Consider the following 15,959-nt stretch of genomic DNA (forward strand, 5'->3'; position numbering starts at 1 on the left):
TGATAGATTTTCCGTATTTCTTGAGAGGGTGGCTCCTACTCTTAACTGGCTGAGAAATGTGTGGACGTTGTTTTTGCATGTGTTCTGACTGGTAAAGCACAAAGTCTACCCATTACTTCAAGCAGAAGACAGTCTTGATTTTGATACAGTTAAAGCTGGTATACTCATGAACTGTTACCAGAAGTGAACCACCAGAAGTTTTGTGGATTGAAAAAGCACACTTATGTCACTTATGTAGAATTTGGTCATGAGAAGGTTGCTGGTGTATGTCCAGCAAGGCGGAAGATTTAGAGCAACTTAAGCAGTTAGTACTAATGGAGGACTTTAAAATGTGTCTTCCTGAAGAAGTGTCAACTTATTTGAATGAATGTAAGGTTTATGATTTAAAGCTGCTGTTCTTAATGATAATGTAGTCACTCACAAGACTGTTTTTGTGGATCACACGGTTAGTAAAAAGTATTTTGAGAGCCTTAATGGTACTGTGGAGGATAGATCTAAAGGTTTTGCGTCTGTAGGTGACAGAGGTTCTGCTTCCTTGGAGATAAAGGTTAACAGGTGGGGACCGGTTGGGAACAGGTGGTTAAAGGACCTCCTCACAGAATTTGCTGAGAGTTTCAGCAGGCAGCCTGTTGTCGCCCGCTCTGGCAGTCTGAGGACACTGTCCAGCCCACAGGAACAACACTGACTAATTCTCAAGCAAACAATGTAAATAAGTATTGACATATTTAAAAAAAAATGTTTTTATGTATTAAGAATATTTTGAACACAATAATAACCAAATGGTGTATGTATTGTTTGTTGCAGGTAGCGCAAGAGGGTTGGGTCAGTTTGTGGGAAAACCCCAATGGAATCCCACCATCTGACATTACCTGGCTGATGGAGGACACAGAAAGAGGACTGTTAACCCCGTCCAGCTGTATAAGGACATCTCCGGCTTATAAGAGGCGACTGGTGATGAAACCAGACCGCATGTGATTTTACCCACCAGAACCTCCTCGCTTCGTCAGAGGTGGCGATCTGCCTTATCCTCAGCTCTTCTTTCACAGCCGTGTCTTTGTGTGGCGACCTGTTGGAGTGTGGAGGTACTCACTGAAGTATCCTCAAGGTGAGATTTTTCTTGGGAAAAGATTCAGTGAAGGGAAGTCCTGTCGTCTTGTTCGCAGTCCACGGTCCACATAAGAGGTCTTGGGTCTTATTTCTGCTTAGTTTTTACCCAGAGGCCTGTCCAAACCAGTCAGTCACGTCCAGCGTAGAGGAGGGCAGATAATAGACAACCCTGACGGACACCACAGGTTATATTGACTGGGTTTGTCAGTCGTTCGTTAACGACGAATCTGCTAGTAATGTCCATGTACAGCAATCCCACCCAAGCTACCAACATCTGTGGGAACCCCATTTTTGGCAGTACCACAAAGAGGTATTGGTGCGTCACACGGTCAAAGGCTTTCTCAAAGTCTAAATTTAGGACTACGAGCTGGATGTTTCCGTCTCTCGCATAATAGATGGTGTCTCGGATCAGTACGAGGCTGTCGGTGATCTTCCTCCCCGGGACGGCACAGGCTTGATCCAGATGGATCAGCTCATCTAAAAACAAAGATATATGTGATGCAAAAATTTAGCAAAAAAATTTACAATCAACAATTAAAAGTGTGATCGGTCTCCAGTTCTTTAAGTCCGTCTTGTCTTTGTCCTTGTGGAGACTATCCCTACTCTAAAACTGTCAGGAAGTCGGTCAAATTGCTCCAAGTCCATAAGCAGCAAGGAAGTGGGTCCCAAAAGGTTGAATAAAATTCTAGAGGTAGTCCATCTTCTCCTGGAGACTTCCCTAGTTAAAAACTCTTAAAACATTTATTCAGCTCAAACATGGTAAAGGTAGTGAGAGGGTGCATGAAAGCATAGCGTGGTCAGAAAGGAAAACGGGTGTCAATCTAGCATCAATTGATGGGCAATCACAGGAAGTAGTCTATGCGAGAGGCTCTGGTGCCATCACCACTGCACCAGGTGAAGCCCTCCTCTCTGGGATGCATTGTTTTAAAACAGTCCAGCAGTTTAAAATCCCTACATATATTCTGCAATAAAACTGTTTTATCAACCTTAAAATCTTCTCCTGCTCTGTTTCTATAATTTCTGCTTAAAATACAGTTAAAATGTCCCCCTACGACTAATGGTGCCCTGCCTAGCATGTGGGACTGCAAGTCTTCTAAAAAGTCATACCTGTCATTTTTGTCAATAAAACCTTAAATATTTAGGATGTTAAAATCCTTTCCCATAAAAGTCAATTGTGCTAAAAGTGCCCGGCCATCTCTCACCACTGTGCTTCCCTTCACCAAGACAAGAGGATTTTTAATTAAAATGGCCTCTCCATCATTCTTGTTTTCATTGGATGCGGACCATAGGGATGTATTTGGCCATAAATTCTTCCACTGTGTGTATGAATTTAAAAAGAGCAGGCCACACTCCTGTAATAAAAACACATCTGACTTAACAGTGTCAAGAAAGGATAAAACACTCTGGGCTCTAAGTCTCGATATCACACTTGAGGGTTAGGGTGAGTGTCATGAGTATGGTTAAAAATAACAAGTATGACATTTTAAGAGGAAGCACAGGGGATATTCAATGTTAAAAGATCTTTTTAAGATCTGGTGCTTGTGTATGGAGCTCTTCCTTCAGTCTTATGGGGAAAAGGTGAAGGGGTTGCGCTCCGCTACCCTGTCGGACTCCGGGGGTTGAAAGCTCCTCTCGGTTGTCGCTGGAGTCCTTAGGGGTTGATCTTAGAGCTATACTGAGGAAAGAGACCTCATTTGGGGAATTGGAGGGGAAGACTCTGGACTCCTCCACAGTTGGACTGTCTGAGGAGTATCCAGCTCTTGCCCTCTTTTCTGAGACTCCAGGAGACTCGGAGGACAATTCTGATAACGGCCTCTTAGCTTCTTGGCCGTTGGGGAGGGAGGCATCCTCGCTGTCATCCTGTGGCTGATCTTTTTCCTTTTCTGAACAAGCTCCGCCTTCTGCCTGCATTGCCCCGTCTTCTCCGTTCTCTATTGGTGGGGCACATGCAGGCCCCTCCCCTTCTCCCACCTCACCTGATTCCTGTTCACCAGTCACAGGTTTTGGCGGGAGATTTGAATTCCCAAGCCCATCCTCAAACAGCTCCTGAAATGGCTCCTCTTGTCTGCCATTTTGTTGTTTTGTGGCTTTCAGTTTGTTGGCAAAAGACTTTGGGCAACGTCTGAAGAGGTGGTTTGTTTCTCCACAAAGATTGCACTTTCTGCCATTGGTACATTCCTCAAAGGTATGACCAATTTCTCTGCATTTACCACAAATTGTTTGCTGGCATGCTTCTGCCAGGTGCCCTTGCTCACCACACTTGCGGCAGAGCTTGGGCTGTCCCTGGTAGTGGATGTAGCCCCTGTTGTTACCCAAGACTATCATGGATGGCAGATGTTTCAAGCCCTGGAAGCCCTGGGGGTCCTGCCATTGTTGGATGGGGACCCTCCAGGCACAAGTCCAAATGCCATCTTCATCTCTCACCTTGGTAGCCTGGCCTTTCACAGTGCAAAATCTACCCAGGCAATGACAAATGTTGTCCGCATTCACTGTTTCATTGAACATCTGGACAATGACAGTTTTAAGTGTATTGTCAGTCAGCTTCTCAACATTGAAAGCGGAGAACTGGGGTTTCTCAGTCTCAAAACGGTTGCAAAAATCTCGAAATGTCATAGCCGTACGAAAGCTTACATCAAAACCTTTATTCATTGGGAGTGTCACAATACAGTTAATATCATCAGGTCTAAACTTCAATATTTTTTGTACAAACCTCCTGGAAAAAGTCGTGACATTGGACCCAGGGGTTTTCCATCTTTTTCCTTGAATGTAAAACGGACGCTGTGGTGCCTCTGCATGCCGGCATGGTTGGCCGACATGGTGGAGGCACCACACACTACGGGGAAAAGGAAAACTAAAAAACACTTAAAAATTTGCCTAAAGCCAACAAATTAAAAAGTGGATTAAAAGGGCCAGATAAAAATGGCTAAAAGACAATAAATAAATAAAAGCTCAGGGAGACTTTCCTCTTTGGCAGCTGAGAGATGTTGAAACCAGCAATTGCAGGGAAGAAGTCCTCTAAGCCAACGGTTCCTGTATGCAAAAAAGAAAAAACGACAACTACAATAGTATCAGTTCTTATTCGCACATACAGCCCTATTTACGTCCAATGGCTAAGCACCAGAGCCACTGCCAGGCTGAGGTTTGACAACCGAATAGAAGCGATTGCAGTCTTAGCCAAAAGGCCGAGAAGCGATGCCGTCAAAGGGTCGGAGGTGAAGGGCAGATTGGCTGCACACTCACTCTCAATGCCGGTTCTCAAAACCCAAGTAGCAGTTTCGGGAAGCGCGAGTAAGAGTACCACCAACGACAGTGGAGGAAAACCTCTCAGAATCGCTCCAAAGTATGTTCTCTTAGAGAAGCAAATGTGCAAATTGTGTCTCTCTCTCGGTGAAAAGGGACTCTGCTTGTTGCTAGAGTTCGTGACGCAGTGTCAGTGTTTTTGAAAGCAAGTCAAGCACTGACAGCCCCTGGTGGACATGCCACCAAAGTGCAGCTGATACACATTTCAGCAGCAAAACCAATACCGCATGTTTTACCAAAGATTACAAAGATTTACCAACAGGCCTGTGTGATTTCCTGCGCTTGTATTAGCGCATATGTTGCTCAACGCAAAGGTAACAATCCAGAAGTGGGCTTCAATTTCCAGGCACTTGAACGTACATATGCCCATTGTACTGTACTACCACTGCTTACTGATGCTCAGCATCATTGTGTAAGCTTTGCTTCGCTTCAAGCAGCCTAAAATGCTTACAGACCCCATGAATGACTTGAGGGTTGCCTCTTGTTTTAATTTTCACAGTATATGTCAGGGAAGAGCGCGAACGCAGTCCCCCACTACCAGAAATTATGCAGGCGAGATTCCCACATTTGGGGAATTCGCAGAAGATTTCCGAGCTGAAGTGCAAAAGTCTACGTTGAACGTAGACAGTTACGGCCTGTCATTGGACCAGAGTCTACGTTCAACGTAGACTCTAGGCCAATCAGAGAGCCAAACTGTCTACGTTCAGCCGGCCAACGTAGACTAACAATCAAATGTATGGTATGCAAATGAGCAATCAATGCCCTCAGACAGGTTTTGACAGCCGGCGTCAAAAGAAATGCATCGCGAAAAATCCGATACATTTTCTGCCCTGTCTGATTTTTTTCCCCAGGAATACGATACATTTTGACTTTTTAGCACTTTAGTTTTGTCTGGTTTTCCTTCGTTACGTCTTTTCATCGCGATCGAGCATCATTTGGTACCTGATCGCCTACAGAGAAGGACGTATACCGATCGAGAGACCAAGCTAACTTTTTTTACAAGCTTTTGAGGTAAGCAAACTATATACTATTCAATTTAAACACTTATAGACACATAGAAAATGGCTTGTGTTGTGAATTCTGCGAATTCCCCAAATGTGGGAATCTCGACTGCATAATTTCTGGTAGTGGGGGACTGCGTTCGCGCTCTCCCCTGATAATATGTCAAAATAAATTCAAAGCTTATAAGAGGCTTGGTGTGTTGCTCACTGACTCTGTATTTCATGCATAGGCTGTATAAAATCTCATGTGATGTTATACAGTGAATATTAGTTAACCCTTTATCAGGCAAAGAACTATATTTGGTTACTTCAGGTGATATTTTGAGAAAAAAGTTGCATATTTATTAGATTAGCGGCAAATCTACAAGAAAAAAAGTCGCAGATTTAAGAGATTTAAAGTGGCAAATCTGTGCGAAAAAAGTCGTAGATTTGTGGGAAAAAAAGCTACTTTTTTCTCCCAGATTCACCACTTTAAATCTCATAAATCTGCACATTTTTTTCTCGTAGATTTGCCACTTTTAATCTCGTAAACTTTTTTCTCAAAATATTATTTTCATGTTTTTTTTTTTTTTTTTACACATTCTGGCAGTGTGTAATATCCTCCAATATTCTCTAGGGTTGAAATTTGAAATTTGCAGGTATTTCAATGAGTGTCCTATTAAGGGTTAAGTCCTTACCTGGGTTCATTGAGTTAGATCTTACCGTTTGAAATTTCGGGGGTTAAGAAAAGTATAGTGAGTTGCCTTGTAGGCTGCAGTTGGAATGGAAGCAGAATATAAAAATCAGTAATGCACAAAATTATAGTGATGTACGAAATATATACATACGAAATAATGTACTTTTTGTTGCATGCTACTGGATTAGCAGTCTGCATCTCTGATTATTTTGAGGAGGGATGAATGTGATTCAGCAGTGGTTCTCAAAATCAATCATGTGGGTTGTGGGATGAGTTACATCAGAGGAAAGCAAAAATATTGTCTGCAATACAAAATAATGTTCTGATCTTATCTTTCATCTGGTCAATGTCAATATTCCGAACAAATATTCTGGCTATTTTTTTTTTTTTTAAATACATTTGCTACTCGTATTAATTTCACAGTACCACAACTTGTACTTGTTCTTTTTATCACATGCCATTCCACTCTTTCACCACTTGGGGGAGACAGTAACTACACACTGTTTAGGCTCCTACAGTCGAGGTTCTGTCTGCCCAGTCACAAGGCTTTAACTTCATGCATTTTATAAATTCCACAGCAATCATTTTTGTCAGACAGAGTCCTCATGGGACTTTTTCTAACAATAGTGAGTGTTTCCACATATAAGTTATGTAGCTCAGATCTCTCTTTACGTGGGAACAATCTTACATAATCCTTTCCTTTCCTAGTAATAGACCCAACCCATCCCACCCAATGCCAGCACAGGACAAACACGACTACAGCTGAGTCTAAAAACTTTATTTATAAAAAGGAGATAACATAAGAAATGGCAACAACTCAACAGAAAACTACATAAGACAAATATGTTTTCAGAACATAAATGTGATAGGGTACAATTATGTTTAGTGTCAATACAACCTTAGTGAGATGTGCTATTTTCAGTTTTACTATTTCTAGCGATTTATTCAGAAAAGTAAAGGTTGTATATAGGTCTTATTTGCTGCTTTATTCTTCATAATGACAACAACAATAATGCATCCAGTTAGCTTAGTTTATCCCCAGCAGCCAGACTTTGTAAGGATATTTTGACTGTTTTAATTAATGGCCAATTTACATGCAGTGTAGAAGCAAAATTATACAAATCAATTTACTACAGCAAGAGAGACTGTTTCTTATCTCAATGATTAAATATACATCTGACCTGATGTACATATGATGTATCCTGTGTTTGTACTCACTTCTGTACTTGAAGGCACCATGTTGTAACTGGAAAGTTACTGGAAAGTGGAAAGTCACAGCATGGCCAAAATTACACTTACAATGTGTCTAGTGGAATAATACCAACAAACAAAATACCTTTAGTACACAATGCTCAATTTTTTTTAACAGATTGTGACACAGCTGTGACATTAAGGCATGGGGTGTAAGTCATTAGTCAGTATTTACAACAATGTGACTTGTCTTACAGGATGTTCAGTCGGTTGTTACAGTAATTTCCGCTTACAACTTCCTCCCTTCTCTAGTATATACTTTGTGTTCATCCATCCATCGTCTAAGTCATCCCATACAACCTCCCACCCTGTTCTCTTGTTCATTTCCCTTCATATTCTTCATCTAATGGTCTTAATCGTCGTGTCCCTCCTTCCTCTTTCCTCTCAGCTTCATCTCACACCCACACCTTGGCCTTCCTGCTGCCATCGGCTCCATCTCGACCGCCACAGCAGCCGGTGCCCAGGCCGCGGTGCTGGGTGGCCGGCAGGTTCTTGTACACGGCCCGGCTGTATGGGATGAAGCACAGGCCCAGCTGGAGGTGTCGGGCTAGACGGCAGTAAGCAGCCAGCGCTAGGACCAGCAGAGGGGTGACCAAGAGGAAGCCCACCACCAGCAGAGCCATGCAGCCTCCGTCAGTCAGCAGGTCTGAGCAGTAGGGGGTCGTCCCGTGAGGGCGGACCTGGGTGGAGAAGAGGAGAATGATAGCAGTTCAAAATGTGAGGTGTGAGATTATATAACAAGTGTGCCAATTGTGTTAACATTGTGTTTAAAATCTTAATTCCCCACTCTCCCACAGATGTGCACATTCACACCTGGTGTTGAGGACTGAGGTCAAAGGTCATGGGCAGCCGCAGAGCATCTGGGCCTGCAACTCTGCCGTCTCACTCAAAGACACTGAAGTAGTAAACACTAGAATGATTTGACAGAGACACCATTCAGTAATCAGCTGTCAAATGATTCTGCACGAATGCAGGATGGAAATGGCATCAGGGCCCTCTACTGCACTGTACTGAAATTTGCCATGTCGGTAAAAAAAAAAATGAAATTGCATTCAGTTGGGACACTATTTAGGACACTAGTTTAGAGCTACCGATTATTTTGTTTGAAAGAAAATCATATCTGTCCATACACCTAACAGGTAGAGTTAGCTGACGCTATCTATGGAACGCTGGCTCTCCTCTTAAAATCACCTCAGAATAGCCAAGGTGGACACTTTAAAAGATCAACTACAGCATTTATTTGATATAAAAAGGGTTTTATTTGGTTGATGTGGGCATTCAGTCTTAACTAGATCTAGCTTGTAATGTTAGCCACCAAGTAGTGACGTAGGTAGCTTGCTTATCGCTAAAAAATGGAGATTATAAGTGAACTTGAGGCTACGATCGTACATTTTGGCCTGCATTTACCTACTACGATCATATTCTAGCGATATACCTCTCTAATTTATCAACAAGATCACCTGTTTATTTATAATACAAGGTTTTTAGCATAATGTTAAAGCTGGATGACCGTACGCTGTAAATATCTCTGCGTTGCACCATGGGTGTTTTGTTTAATCAACGCTATAAAGTTTATTTTTAGGAAAAAATTATACAGCATGGCTATATTTATATCATTTTCCTGTCTACTTTGTGAATGTCACATCAACAGATAACAGATAACGTTTTTAGCGTTGTAACATGGAGGTCGAGTGACACCAGCGACAATGCACAAGCGCTCTTTCGAGCTGCGACTCGGTCAAGTGCGTCTGCGATTTGGCCCGGAGACATTATTTATGCAAAAAAAAACCCTCTATCCACCTTGTTTGTATGAATTTTAATACGTGTTACATTTGCCAATTGTATATTTTCAATTCTGGTGGCAATGCTATGGCTTTTGCCTCCATTTGTGTAATAACAGTGACTATTGCAATGGTTATAATGATAATGATATTGCTAAAAGTCTATTGCCAATTTCAGGACATGGATACTTTGCTGCCAGCCCTCAACATCCACGACACCAGCCTGCCGGCAGAGAGGCAGCAGTGTGTTCTTGTGGCCTCAAAGGCAGCCAAGGCCCAGCAGGGCAGGGGTCAGGTCTGTCCGAGGGACGACAGGATGAGGGACCCCAAGACTGCCTTCGACGAAGGTAAACATCTTGGCATTGCATTTATACTACAAGTAATGACAATGTGGTGCACTAGAGCTTTTGCTTGCCTGTTCACTAAGGTCATAACATGTCTTGTCTTCAGCAAAGAGGCGCTGTGGCGTGCCGAGGCCTACTGAGGCCCAGTACCTGGGCCAGCTGGTACTGACCTTCGGCCGCTACACCGGCCGGACCTTAAAGTGGCTGGTCGAGAACGACGTGGGCTACGTCAAGTAGTAAGCATTTACAAGAACACCAAAGCAAACCATGAACAGTTTTCCCTTCACTGAAACTAACAGCAATGTGTGTGTGTGTATTTCAGTCTCGTCGACCGCCACGTAAAAGAGAGCCAGCGGCCGGAGAAGCGTGGGATCAACGAGGTGTGGCTGAAAGACAGCCTCCTCAAGTATGTGGAGCTTTTTCCACCCATCTCCTGCCACCTCGAGAGGAACGTAGACAAGGCCATTTACGGCATGGGCCGTTTCCGGTCGTTTACGTTCCTCGAGATGTGGCAGTGGTACAAGCGCCACACAGCGGACCCCAAAGCCGGCAGCGAGCAGGAGCGGAGGATGGCGCAGGAGGCCCACACCTCAGTCAAGCAGTGGCTGCTGATGCGGGAGAGTGACATCACCTCGAAGTCACTCAAACGCTTCAGACAGTATATACTTGACAAAGAGGTAACTACACTGCATTCTGTAACTACACTGCAATACCCAATAATAATGTAAAAGCTCACACTCACCTGTAATTCACAGAACGCCACTCCTCCTGCTGCCGCCGCCGCCACTTCAAGGGCCCCTGCAGCAGCTGCCACCTCCCACGCGCCGTGGTCCGACGACGCTCCGGACGACACTGCTCTGGTGGATGCCCTCGCCACCTTCGAGAGCCATGGAGAGCCCATCTCCACCAGCCAGCCTCCTGTGTCCGCCGGGGGTCCCGAACAGCCGCCGTTCTCCACCAGCCAGCCTCCTGTGTCCACCGGGGGTCCCAAACAGCCGCCGCCACTCTCCACCAACGTGCCAGCTTCTCCAGAGAAGTCTGCCAGCAAGAAGGGAAGGCGCAGCAAGCAGCAGAAGCCCCTGCAGAAGCCCCTGCCGTCCACAGCGCCTGGTCAGGGACCCCCTGACGCTCTTCTCGAGGAGCTGCCGTCGACCTCACAGCCGCCGTCGACCTCACAGCCGCCGTCGACCTCACAGCCTGCGTCTGCCACCACCTTGTCACAGAGTGACTCTCCTGTAAGTGTAAAATCACAAAAAACACAAGCAATGTTAATGCATTTCACAAAATGACCACATTATGGAAAATAAATTACTAAATGTTGTGTGTTGTTGTACACCTTGTGTCTTGCAGGTGGAGCTGGAAGGCTGGGTGCGCCTCTGGGAAGACCCCAACGGCATCCCCTCTGCCGACATCCCCTGGCTGAAAGAGGACAGCGAGCAAGGCCTCTTCACGCCAGTGCAGGTCTACAAGGACATAAAGGGCGTGATTAGAAGGCGGCGTGTGTTGAAGTCAGACCGGATGTGGTTCTACCCACCCGAGCCACCCGGCTTTGTGAGAGGCGGCATTCCCACTCCACAGGCCTTTTTCCGAGGCCGCTTTTTCTTCTGGCGTCCCGTCGGAGTGTGGCGGTGCTCCCTGAAGTGTCCGCGCGGAGAGAAGTGTGCTGGGGCTGGAGGCAACACACACCTCTCCAAGTCTGGCTACCACACCCGGGTAAGGCTCAGTCTCTTCACACCTGTGCTTAGAGAAATACACACATCAGCATTGACTACTTAACACACATGACCTGTGATTGACGTGTGATTCTCTCTCTCTCTCTCTCTCTCTCTCTCTCTCTCTCTCTCTCTCTCTCTCTCTCTCTCTCTCTCTCTCTCTCTCTCTCTCTCTCTCTCTCTCTCTCTCTCTCTCTCTGTCTGTCTGTCTGTGTGTGTTTTAAGTACGTCACATCTGTGATGTGTCGGGCTGGTACACCCTGGCGACAGAGGTGCTGTCGTGCGGGCCGTGTCTCAAGGCTGCCAGGGGAGGAGAGAGCGGTCCCATGGGTCGGTGGCTGGCGTGGGACGACGCCGTCCTCCAGCAGCTGAGCGAGGCTCATCGGGCCAGGTTTCCGGCCCTGCTGACCGCCAAACGAGGGGTGGACAAGACCGTCATTCGCCTCCTGCGTGACAGGACGGAGGGCAACACCATGGTGAAGGTGTGGCGGCAGGTGCAGGAGAACCACCTGGAGGACTACCACCAGAGGAAGGACCTCTACACCACCCTCCTCATGGCCCTGGTGGAACCTGGAGGCATCGTCTCTGCGCTGGGCCACGGGGAGTTCCAGGCGCCACCTCCTCCGAGAGAGGTTCCCTGCGCCCGCCTCCTGCGCCACGCCTTCCTCCTGGCCGAGGCGGACAACGTCCAGGACTACAGGAGCCAGATCCTGTCCACGTTTGGCACGGTCCTGAAAATGGACTCCACGAAGAAGGCAAGGTAACCAAAAGTGTGTTGCATACAAGTACTCACAGGGAAACATCACATTATGCAAAACTCAACTGTATTTGTTTGTATCTTTGTTTTGTTGTAGGTGGTGAAGAAACTGTCTGGGGAGGGCAAGGGCTCCGCTGAGTGGTTCACCAGCATCTGCAACGAGCTCTCCCAGATAGTCACCTTCGTGCTCACCTGCGAGGAGTCCGTGGAGAAGCTGGGGCCCATGTGTCGTGGGGTGATGGATCGGTTCCGCCTGGCTAACCAGCCCATCTCCCAGATCCTCTACATCGACCGCGGCTGCTGCAAAGCGCAGGGTCCGACCGCGGTGGAGACGCTCTTCCAGTCCTGGGTGGACGAGGGGATGGTGGTGAGGCTGGACATTTTCCACTGGCTACACCGCTCTCTCTGCGAACGGAGGCCCACTCAAAGTACGCCCCGTTCAAATCCGCGCTGGTCGGGGCCGTGCTGGCTTACAACCGGGAGGACCTCCAGCTCCTCATCGCTGCCATCAGGGCCAGAGACCCGGCCACCATGGAGGTGGTGAGTGATGAGGACGTGGTCCAGCGTTACATCTCCCGGGACCAGCTCAAGCACCATGTCCGGCGCGTCACCCTCGGGGCCCAGGAGACCTTTTGCCTGGTCCACCTCCTCATCGAGGACCTGAAGGGTCCGGCAGGGCTTGATGAGAGCGGCGTCAGCCTCTTCAAGTCCCCTGGTAAGAAAAAAAACACACTTCACACACACACGCGCACACACACACGCACAATGACTACAGCTCAACATGCATGTTTGTGTGTTTTTGTGTGTTTACAGCGGCCATCGACGAGATGTGGGCATCCCAGCAGCGACACCTGGAGTGCATCCAGGACCCGCCAGGCATGGTCATGTATCGTGTCGCCCGCACCCCACCATCAACGGCGTGGACCTCCCTTACTACAAGGGTCTACGTGGGAGCAACAGCCTGGAAGGGTTCCACAAATCGTTGCCCCACATGATTCCAGGTAATGTAAGGGGAAAAATACTTGTTTAACAGCAAACACATTTCCATCACATTGCATTAATCTGATAATACCTGTTGGTTGTGATGTTCAGGTCCCCACTGTGCCGCGCGGCCTTATCAGGTGTACCTGATAAGCGGCATCGCTAGGTGGAATGCTGACCGGAGCTCCGACGCGGTGTTTGGAGGTGGAGGCCGGCACCACCGGGTGTACTCTGCGCCCCTCATCGACCGCCTGAACTCCCACTGCCAGCAGCTCTTTGGCGAGCCGGTGGAGCGAAACGTCAGGGCCCCGGCTGATGTCCAGTCCGATGAGCTGCTCGGGCTGGAGTACCTCTTCAGCCAGAGCACGGGGGAGGCGTTCTCGCTGGAGGGGATCATCAACGACGGTCCTGGGCCGGAGGAGGAGGTCGTTCAGCCTGGGGAGGCTGACCCAGACGCCGACAAGGTGTACCAGAGCGGGGAGGAGGACCATACTGATGTGGAGCCCCGCATCACGCTGACCAGCAGCGAGACTGCTTCAGTCAACCCTCCTGCCTTTGTGAGTACAATACCTACTGATAGAAGAGAATACAGTGTTAATGTGAAAAACTGAAAAACAAGACATTGTATACATTGAAACTTACCTACTTCTCTCTCTCTCTCTCTCTCTCTCTCTCTCTCTCTCTCTCTCTCTCTCTCTCTGTGTGTGTTTTACAGGAGGACGTCTGCAGTGACAATCCTCTGCCCGGGTTCCAGAAGCTGGAGGCTTTCTGTGCTGCGCTGGTGGAGGTCAGCTTGATGGACCAGAAGCTGCTCCTCAACACTGCACAGTGAAACAGGGTCCTGGATGCCTGGAACGCCGTAGAGGAGCACGACAAGCAGCCGCAGCGGTACCACCAGCTCTACCGAACCCACTGGGGCAACACTCTGTACTGCAGGACCAAGAGGGACGACCTGGCTGACGCTGCCGTGGTCCAGCGCGTCAAGATGGCAAAGAGGTACGCGCCAGCTCAGCAGGACATCAGCCCGCAGCACAACCGGCTGATGTATGTGCTGGTCAAGCTGCTGTGGCTGCGCACCCCTCAGGCCTCTCGCTCCAGCCCCGAGAAGGCCAGCATCCTCAAAGCCTACGAGAGGATCCAGTACCGGGTCTTGGTGGAGGACCCGATCTTGTGCAAGGCGGGCATCCCTCTCCCCAAAATCAACACCAAGACGGTGAGAGACTTCATCCGCCAGCAGGAGAGGCTGGTCAACCTCCATGCCACCAGGCAGCCAGTCGCCACCTCAAAGACCGCGTCTGTGTCTTGTGAGCAGCTGCCTCCTGCACCGCGCCAGCCTGACGTCCTCCCTCCACCTGACTACCCCGTGATGGAGTACATCCCCACGCCCAGCACAGCCGGCACCAAGGTGTTGAGGGGTCGGACGAACCTGCTGCTGGAGACGCCACAGCCTCCTCCACAGCTCCTGCCTCTGCCGGTGAGGAGAATCCCCGCCACCTCCACCATCACCAGGCCTCCTCCGGTGCTGCCCCTCGTCTCCTGCTCTGCCCCGTCCACCGTCACCACGCCTCTGCTGCCCCTCGTCTCCTGCTCTGCGGGCCTCTCCTCCACACAGCCTGCTGGTCAGGCCTCCATCCCGCAGGTCACTCCGCCTGTGTCCATCAGGCCAGCTGTTCAGCCGCCCTCTGGACAGAGTGCTGCTGCGGTAGGGTCGTCATGGTCCCGATCCACGCAGTACAGGAAGAGGAAGCTGACAGACCACCCCACCGAGCTAGGCGTGAAGCTCACCAGGGTGCACCATCTCCCGACCTGCAAGGTATGCGGGCAAACAATCCAGGGACACAAAAAGTACAAAAAAAAGACCTCTTGCCCTGCGATTCACCGTTCACCCTCCAAGGGACTGGAAAACTTTTTCAAAAACTATGAACATTTCACCTCTGTTGTGGACGGACTTTAGGAGTGAATGGTTGGCCCCTTGTAAATAGTGTACATAGTTCTTGTGTTTACTATTGTGTTCTGTTCTGTGTTGTTCTGTGCCTTGCAATTGCACTTTAACACAGCACCTTTTGTTCTCTGCACTGTTCATGCACTTTCTGGGGGCCCATTATAAATAGTGTATATAGTTCTTGTGTTCATGTTCTACGTTCTGTGTGTTCTGTGTTCTGGTCTTACAATTGCCCTTGAACATGACACATGTTCTCTGCACTGTTGCCCTATTTCATGCACTTTAACAGGGGCTGTTCTCTGTGTTCTGGTCTTACAATGGCTCTTGCACATGACACATGTTGTTCTCTGCACTGTTGCCCTATTTCATGCACTTTATGTGGGGGTGTTCTCTGTGCTCTGGTCTTACAAGTGTCCTTTAACGTTGCACTTCTATGATGCTCTGTAAACTGTGCCATTATATCATGTCTTTCTCCACAATGCCATGCACTTCATGGTCCTCTGTGCCCTTTAACGCGGCACCTTTTGTTTTTCTCTGCACTGACTGCACACTGTTGTCCTACTTCATGCACCTTCATGTCATCAGCTGTTTACTGTGTTCTGGTTCAGCTGGATGCTGTTTGCTGTGGTACTGAATAAAATTGGTCAGTGCTACAGTCACAATGAGTCGTGGAGTGTCTATGAATTGATCAAACAATAATAGAGCCTAGTTAATCAGAAATAAGGGGCAATATAAGTCCCAGAATAGTAGCATAAGAGGCATAGGAGTAAATCATGATAATACTTTATTGAAAGAAAGGGAGCAAAAAAATTACATGGCATGACTTTTGAATAGCTTTTTGTTCATATACACAAGTTACAAAGTTGAAAAGTCATAGCAACCTGGTCCATTAGAATACCTACGTTACAAAGTTTGAATGAAGTTTCTAAGTTAAACGGTTCAAGAGAAATTGCGTACGGAAAAAGCAGTCAGCGGAATTATAAGAAGCCTAGGAAGAACAGTACAGTGCATTTTCATGCACTGTAATTATACCTTTAACTCTTGACAGAGAGGTCACAGGTCATTGTTTTGTTTGTTTTGATGTCAGAGCCATGTGTGCTGTCAAAT

At 47.6% G+C, this 15,959-nt stretch overlaps 1 protein-coding gene across 1 annotated transcript; it reads left to right on the plus strand.

The window, feature by feature from the left end:
* The first annotated feature begins 5,075 nt into the window (after positions 1 to 5,075).
* Positions 5,076 to 12,141, plus strand: LOC131988840 (uncharacterized). Its single transcript, XM_059354114.1, has 9 exons — positions 5,076 to 5,418; positions 7,724 to 8,052; positions 9,295 to 9,463; positions 9,567 to 9,696; positions 9,783 to 10,137; positions 10,216 to 10,695; positions 10,811 to 11,135; positions 11,398 to 11,932; positions 12,027 to 12,141. The coding sequence occupies exons 2-9, from the start codon at positions 8,035 to 8,037 to the stop codon at positions 12,031 to 12,033; spliced, it is 2,019 nt and encodes a 672-aa protein (XP_059210097.1). The 5' UTR covers positions 5,076 to 5,418; positions 7,724 to 8,034; the 3' UTR covers positions 12,034 to 12,141.
* The last annotated feature ends 3,818 nt before the right edge of the window (positions 12,142 to 15,959 follow it).

Source organism: Centropristis striata, chromosome 2, assembly GCF_030273125.1.
Source record: "Centropristis striata isolate RG_2023a ecotype Rhode Island chromosome 2, C.striata_1.0, whole genome shotgun sequence".
Classification (NCBI taxonomy): domain Eukaryota; kingdom Metazoa; phylum Chordata; class Actinopteri; order Perciformes; family Serranidae; genus Centropristis; species Centropristis striata.

Excerpts from the sequence above, each read along its gene's own strand:
- LOC131988840 (XM_059354114.1), top strand. Across the intron at positions 9,697-9,782 it reads GACGTGGGCTACGTCAAGTA|TCTCGTCGACCGCCACGTAA; the intron begins GTAAGCATTTAC and ends TGTGTATTTCAG. Across the intron at positions 10,138-10,215 it reads AGTATATACTTGACAAAGAG|AACGCCACTCCTCCTGCTGC; the intron begins GTAACTACACTG and ends TGTAATTCACAG.